Source organism: Plecotus auritus, assembly GCF_963455305.1.
Source record: "Plecotus auritus genome assembly, chromosome: 8".
Lineage (NCBI taxonomy): Eukaryota > Metazoa > Chordata > Mammalia > Chiroptera > Vespertilionidae > Plecotus > Plecotus auritus.
The window spans coordinates 26,326,685-26,334,595 of record NC_137782.1 but is presented as its reverse complement, the minus strand read 5'-3'; the positions used below and the strand labels follow the sequence as shown (position 1 = coordinate 26,334,595).

At 54.6% G+C, this 7,911-nt stretch overlaps 1 protein-coding gene across 1 annotated transcript; it reads left to right on the top strand.

Moving 5' to 3' along the window:
• Positions 1–2,565: 2,565 nt before the first annotated feature.
• KCNS1 (potassium voltage-gated channel modifier subfamily S member 1) lies at positions 2,566–6,334 on the top strand (the record flags this gene model as incomplete). The annotated part of the gene is made up of 2 exons (XM_080684986.1): positions 2,566–3,606; positions 5,864–6,334. The coding sequence occupies exons 1-2, from the start codon at positions 2,581–2,583 to the stop codon at positions 6,332–6,334; spliced, it is 1,497 nt and encodes a 498-aa protein (XP_080541112.1). The 5' UTR covers positions 2,566–2,580.
• Between the last annotated feature and the right edge of the window lie 1,577 nt (positions 6,335–7,911).

The following is a 7,911-nucleotide window of genomic DNA, read 5'->3' as shown; positions in this document are numbered from 1 at the left end:
CCGCCTTCCCCCGGCAGCGATCGATGCGGCCTCAGCCGCGGGGGACGGAGGAAGACTGGGAAGGAGGGGGCAGCGGGACCTCCACAGCAGCAAGGCTCGGCGGGGCCACCCAGGCAGAGACGCGCCCGGGGCGGCCAGGGGCTCCCCAGCCTTGGCGCCTTCTGGGACAGACGCACTAGGCGGCAGGTAAGGGGCCTCCCTCGGGGAGGGGCATGGTCCGGGGAAGAGGCGGGGGCTGCGCGACTGGAAGGCGGGGGCGAGGGGGGGGGCGGTTCCCGGTGCTCACACCCTTTCGAGACCCTCCAGGGAGGGCGCAGTATGGGATGGCCCCGCTTTGAGGCTGGTCCTGTTGGTTCATCTGTCAAGTGGGGTTAGAAAACCTCCCCGGAGGGTTTGGGGTAGGGATCCAAACCAGTGAAGAGTACACAGAGCCCAGGGCAGTGACCAGTACAAGTGTGGAAAGAGTCTTGAGAATCACAAAACCTAGTTTCCAGCCTTACCTGTGCATGGACTAGCTGCTGAGCACATCACTAATCTTTCCTACTGGTACTCAGATTCTTGCTGGGGAATGTTTGCTAAATTAATTGTCCCATTTCATAAACAGGAAGGTGAGTTCCAGAAAGAGAAAGGGGTTTGCCCACAGAGGGGCAGCTCATGGTGATGGAACTGGATTAGGAACTTCCTTTTTAAAAAAATACATTTTTTATTGATTTCAGAGAAGAAGGGAGAGGGAGAGAGAGAGAAACAACAATGATGAGAGAGAATCATTGATTGGCTGCCTTCTGCACGGCCCACACAGGGGATCGAGCTTGCAACTGGAGCATGTGCCCTGACCGGGAATCGAACCCTGACCTCCTGGTTCATAGGTTGAGGCTCAACCACTGAGTCATGCCGGCCGGGCAGAAACCTCATTTTTGATGACAAGCCCAGGTGGAGGGGTGGGATGCAGGTACAGCGCACACGTATTTATTGTGCACAGTTTATGTGCCAGGACTGGCTGCTGCTGAACACCTTGCCTCATGTAATCCTCACAGCCCTCATGTGAAGGACGGTGTCCCCCACTTTATGGATGGGGCAGCTGAAGCTCAGAGAAGGGTCTGCTCAAGGTCAACAGTAAGAGGCAGACTTACTGACCAGAAAGACATGCAAGAGCACGTACTGTGTTCCAGGGGTTTTGCACACATACTCACGATAACCCTTCAACTGAAGTGCTGTTATCCCCATTATATAGGTAAGAGAGGTAAAGCCCAGGCTGAAGGAGACTGGCCTTCGGCCACACAACAGATCTAAGGACAAAACCTCAACTCACTTAAACTCCGAGCCCAGGGTAAGTGAAGGACACCCTGCCCACTCCTTGCCAGGCACTGGGCCAGCTGCTTGATGCACATTCAATCCCTGTCCACCCCGGGAGGGAGGCAGGCATTACCGAACCCACAGTGCAGATGACATTACTGAGGTCAGGAGGTGAGTCACTGGCCCTCAATTCCAGCAGCGCTTAGAGATAGTGGGCAGTGGCAGGAAACTAACATTTCCTGAATATCCACGCAGGCCGACCACTTCTAAACCTACCTCAATCCTCCAGCCTTCCCCGGAAGGTGCTAGTTTCTGCACTGTGCAAGAAGCTGACCTGGCGAAGAGCAGCTTCCCCAAGGCGCCAGGTGCATCTAGGGTGGAGATAGACTTGCCTGACTCCAGGAGACAGTGAAACAGGTGGATGATGTATGAAACCTCTTCTGCGAGCCAAGCCCAATAAAGACATTAGTTCAGCTAACGGTTAGCTGCTAACCTTTTAACCATAGTTGGAGGTGGACATTTTTATCTACACTTGACAGAGGCTCAGAGAGGTGACATGACTTGCCTACAGTCACACAAGAAAGCCAAAGTTCAATTTGACAGACTCTGCAGATGCTTTAAATAGTCCAAGCCAATGGCTGTCAAGCTTGACCATGCTCAGAATCACCCATCCACAGAGTTTCTGACTCAGCCCATCTAGAGCAGGCTGAGAAATCGCATTTTGACAAATTTCCAGGTGATGCCAACTCTGCTAGCAGGGAACACACTTTGAGAACGACTGGTCTATACTGATTCTCCCCACAACCCTTGGTGGTAAGCACTCATTATCCCCATTTGATAAGGAGGAATTAGGTTCTGAGTGTGGCGTGTCCAAGATCCCACAGTAGACCTCTGGGATGCAAAACTCAAATTTTGTCTGGGAAAGGGTGACATCCTATATAAGCATCCCCCAGTTGCCAGACTACCTGCCTCCAAAGTAGGTTCAGCGTTTGTTTATGCCAATGAAGCGAGGGTGGGGAGGCTCAGTGATTTGACCAAAGTCCTCCAGTCAGGGAGTGAGGACTCTTCAAACCCAAGCCTGACTCTTCAGTCCAGAGGGCATCTGATACCTACCGAGCGCCTACTGCATACCAGACACTTCACAGAGAGCATCCGACACCCCTGGGTAGTAAATGGGGCGGGGGATTTGACGATCTTCCTGTAAGGAAAGTCCGGGGACCCAGGGACACCCCCCCTCTCCCGCCTAAGGGTGCTTCTCCTGTGTCCACAGGGCAGAGAGCCACAACCATGGTGAGCGAGTCCCCAGGGCCGGGCGCCACGGTTCTCTGGCGGCGAAGTGACGAGGCTCTGAGCGTGAACGTGGGCGGCGTGCGGCGGCGGCTGAGCGCGCGTGCCCTGGCGCGCTTCCCGGGCACACGGCTGGGCCGCCTGCAGGCCGCGGCGTCGGAGGAGCAGGCGCGGCGCCTGTGCGACGACTATGACGCGGCCGCTCGGGAGTTCTACTTCGACAGGCACCCTGGTTTCTTCCTGGGACTGCTGCACTTCTACCGCACCGGCCACCTGCACGTGCTCGACGAGCTGTGCGTCTTCGCCTTTGGCCAGGAGGCAGAGTACTGGGGCCTGGGCGAGAGCGCCCTGGCCACGTGCTGCCGCGCGCGCTACCAGGAGCGGCGTGTGGCGCGGCCGCGCGCCTGGGACGAGGACAGCGACGCGCCGAGCAGCGTGGACCCGAGCCCGGGCGAAATCTCCGACGTGCAGCGCGAGCTGGCGCGCTATGGCGCGGCGCGTTGCGGCCGCCTGCGCCGCCGTCTCTGGCTCACCATGGAGAATCCGGGCTACTCGCTGCCCAGCAAGCTCTTCAGCTGCGTCTCCATCGGCGTGGTGCTCGCCTCCATCGCCGCCATGTGCATCCACAGCCTGCCCGAGTACCAGGCCCGCGAGGCGGCTGCAGCCGTGGCTGCGGTGGCCGCGGGCCGCAGCGCAGAAGACGTGCGGGACGACCCGGTGCTGAGGCGCCTGGAGTACTTCTGCATCGCCTGGTTCAGCTTCGAGGTGTCTTCGCGCCTCCTGCTGGCGCCCAGCCCGCGTAACTTCTTCTGCCACCCGCTCAACCTAATCGACATTGTGTCCGTGCTGCCTTTCTATCTCACTCTGATGGCCGGTGCGGCACTCGGCGACCAGGGAGGTGCGGGTGGCGAGGATCTTGGCGACCTGGGCAAGGTGGTGCAGGTGTTCCGCCTCATGCGCATCTTCCGCGTGCTCAAGTTGGCGCGCCACTCCACCGGGCTGCGCTCACTGGGCGCCACACTCAAGGTAGGGCCTCTGAGGCCGGGTAGGGGGCTTAGGGGGAGGCAGGTGTAACCATGGGGCAGGCTAGCAGATGCACTTAACCAGCCTGCTGTGTCCAGGCACACGGTGAACTGAAGCACATCCTTTATACCAGGCACAGGGCCAGATAGGTGTACATTTCACGTCCAATTTGACCTTCCCAGCCTTCCGGTTATCTCTATGTCCCATGGGAGAAAACTGACGCAGGGCTGTGCTGGTCTTCCTTTCCAAAAAATAACAATAAAACAGAAAGGTCACTTTTGATCTATCTGTCAAATATCAAATAATACATAGCACAAAAATATGCAAAGCAGGATGCTAACTGGCTTCTCCACTGAGCTGTTCTTCTGAGGTTATCAGGGGCCACAGATATCATAGGTCTTGCTTAGTAGACAAGTCTAGTACAGCCCCAGAGCTCATACTGAGTGCTAATTCTGTGCCATTTTCACATCCATTATCGATTTCATCCTCAGGACAACTTCCTCTGAAAGATGATCTTATTTATTCCTTTCCCGTAGATGACAAACCTGAGGTTGGCTTTTTAAAGCCTGGTTGCAATTAATTGAGCACCCTCCTTGAGCCAGGCCCTGCACTGGGGGTGAATCACTGCCCTGGGAAGCTTACCCTTAAGGGGGTGAGATTAGCCTGGTTTGGGGAGCTTGGACAGAGGCCTGAAGAGAGAACAGGATGAATGATGGGAGAGGGACATGGAGGGAGGGGTGCCAGTTGATAAGATTGAAGAGGGTATTGAAGGGCCATGACCTCTTGGCTCAGGATTTTGGACTTTATCCCAAGGGAAATGGGGTTTAAGCAGGGGCAAGTGTCATTGTCACTACTTTGCAGATGTGGAAACTGAGGCTCCAAGAGGTGACAGGACTTGTCAGAGGTTCCTCTGTGAGTGGCAGAGCCTAGAGGAGAACCCAGCTGTGCCTGACTCCAGTACCTCACGTTCTTTCTCCTAAATCCCCCTGGGACCCTGCCAAATATCCCTAGAAGATGCTGATTGATCCCTTCCACCCACAGCTTAGTAAAGCCTTTTGTATGCCCCCATGGCAGGGCAGCCAGCACGCTGGGTGCAGGCAGGGTGACCTGGGCATAATGCTGGGGCAATGGACAGATAGAGAGAATTCCATTAGCTAGACACCCTGAACTCAGCACCTCTCTAGAGATGACCACTCCATCCCAGAACTCTGCCTTGCCTTCACCATGCAGGGAGCCAGGGCCCGATGCCACCAGCTCTTTCTGCGAGGAGGGAGAAGGGTATTGATGGAGGCTTCCAGGGTCCAAGACACAGCTGTAAGACTCCAGACAAGAGCCTTGCTACTCAAAGCGAGGCCCCTGACCACCAGCAGCTTTCTCATTAGCTGGAAGCTTGCTAGACTTGCAGAATCCCTGGCCCTACGCCAGACCTCCTCAGTTGGGTTCTGCCTTTTAAACAGTTTTGGAAGCCCTGCTCTAGACTAGGAGTTCTCAGCCTCTATTAACATTTAGGGCCAGATAATTCTTTGTTGTGGGGGCTGTCCTGTGCATTTTAGGATGCTTAGCAGCATCCTTGGCCTCTTACCCACTAGCACACCTTTCTCAGTTGTGACTATCAAAAATGTCTCCAGATATTGCCAAATATCGCCTGGGGTGACAAAACTGCCCTGGTTGAGAACTACTGCCCTAGGGCAGTGGTCGGCAAACTGCGGTGGCTCGCGAGCCGCAGTTTGCCGACCACTGCCCTAGGGCTTGGTCTCAGGGGCAGAGCAAATATACACATTCATAGGCAAGTGCATTCTGTGAGGGGTCTAGGGAAAGTATATATCCTCTCAGCTTCCTTGAGAGGCAGAAAGTATTTTTGTACTTAATCAGAAATGAGGTCAACCAGTCAAAAGTACAGGAAACCAACCCTTTGCATTGTGGAATATAAACTGTGGCTCTCTCTTGATTCTGCAACAGTAGAAAAATCACAGGCTTTTCATTCCCTGGCTGCTGCCACATTAGAAGAAACAAATGTGGCTCAGCAGGCACCTTGGACAATGGAAATCAGGCCTGTGTTCAGGCCCAGGAAGTATGGCTGATTATTGTAGTTGAAAGACCTTAGTTTGGAGTCAGGGACCTAGGTCCTGGCACCAGCTCTACCTTGCTCTGTGACTATGGATCTGTCCCTTCTACTCTCCGGGCCTCAGTTTCCCCATCTGCCCAATGCCAGGTCTGTAAGCCCACCCAGCTCTGACTCGGCTTCCTACTTTTCTTCCAGCACAGCTACCGTGAGGTGGGCATCTTACTGCTGTATCTGGCCGTGGGTGTGTCAGTGTTCTCCGGTGTGGCCTACACAGCTGAGAAGGAGGAGGACGTGGGCTTTGACACCATCCCAGCCTGCTGGTGGTGGGGCACAGTGAGCATGACCACCGTGGGCTATGGGGATGTGGTGCCGGTGACGGTGGCCGGCAAGCTGGCAGCCTCGGGCTGCATCCTAGGGGGCATCCTGGTGGTAGCGCTCCCCATCACCATCATCTTCAATAAGTTCTCTCACTTCTACCGGCGCCAGAAGGCTCTGGAAGCCGCAGTGCGCAACAGTGGCCACCAGGAGTTTGAAGACTTGCTGAGCAGTGTCGATGGGGTGTCAGAGGGGTCTCTGGAGACATCCCGAGAGACCTCCCAGGAGGGAAGGTCTGCAGACCTGGAGGCCCAGGCCCCCAGTGAGCCTCCAAACTCTAAGATTTATTAAAACCAGGGCTCATGTTTCCCTTCCCACACCCCTACACGCAGCTACAACAGACCAGAGATCCGTCCCCTGCTGAAGTTCTTCATGGTGGCATGATCGCTCAGGGTCACTCATCCTGGCCTGAGACTTGACACACAGAAGCTGGGTCCCTTCCTCCAAAGGCTCAAGGAAGAACAGTGTTACCCTAGATGATGTGAGCTTGAAGAGCGACCCAGAGACCTTTATAAACAAACCTCCAAGCCATCTGGGGAGCAGCATGAGCCAGAGGAAGAAAGTCGAAAGGATGCTAACAATTCCTTGCCACCCGCTATTAGCTAGATCTCATATGGCCCTATGTTGGAGGATGAGAATTACCCCATTTCACAGATGAGGACACTAAGGCTCAGAGAGGTGCAATGACTTGCTCAAATGGCATGCAACTAGAAGTGGTAGGGTCAAGTTTGGAATCCATGCTTGTTGGTCTGCCAACAGTGTTTCTTTCACTCCGTCTTCCCTCATGAAACTTGCATAGGGATTTAGTAGGTTTATGGACCCCTAGGGTTGATCTACTTAGATTCCTCTGTCAGAGCTAGGGAAAGGATGAGACAGGGGATTCAGATGTAGGAGCTCTGGACCTCACTTGTGGTTCTTTTCCAGGAGCATCCAAAAGGACTCAGTTCCCTAAGATGAGGCCTGGGAGGAAGAGGGAGTTGCCTCCTTAGTTGATGTGCAAGATTTGTGAAGCAATATCTGTAGCTTCCTCCCAGGGCTGGCTTGAGGTACAGAAAAGGGGCCCTGGCCTGAGGCCTGAAGTCTAGATCTAGTTCTACTGGGACCTGATTTGTGAAGTGGGCAAGTCCCCGCCCCATCTCCAGGTTTCAGCCCATCTGTGAAATGGTCACAGTCAGCCTAGCCCTAGAGGGAGATGAAAGCCAATGGAACAGGGAGGTACTGATTTCCAGCCAGCCTGGCTCAGAAATGGTGGCCAGGAGCTGCCATGCATGGACACCTGTCCCCCCCCCCCCGCCACGCTGAATCCCCCAATCTGGCCACAGCAGTTCCTGTCTGCCTACCCTGCAGACCTCCAGCCATATCTTGAGTTACCAGCCAGGCCAATGCTTGAGGCTCCTGCCCTTTTGGCCAGCTCCAGCCCTTCATTCTTGCTGGGGGCATCTCTTGTATACTCACCTACTGAATCCTCTCTACTTGCTAAAGAAGTTGGGAGGCAAGGGTCCCATAGCCCTTTCCCACACTGTTGCTAGAACATCCATCACTGTACTGTCATTGTCTGGCTGTGGCTCTGTCTGTCCCACTACACGGAGCTTCGGGATGGGGGACACTGTCCGGTTGAACCTGGACTTGGTGCACAGTAGGTATTTAGTAAATGCTGAGTGGATCAACTGATTTGTACAGCTACTGTGTGCCAAGCACTGAGGAAGAAGAGGAAAGAAAGAGCCCGAGGGAGACCTTGCCCTCTAGAGGGTGTAGACAGGCCTGAAAAGGAGGTCCTTTCAGTTCTGTCCCCTCTTCCTCCTTGCTTTTTTGAGGCTTTTACAATGATTTCCTTGTAGATTCTTCACTCGCTCATTCAACAAATATCC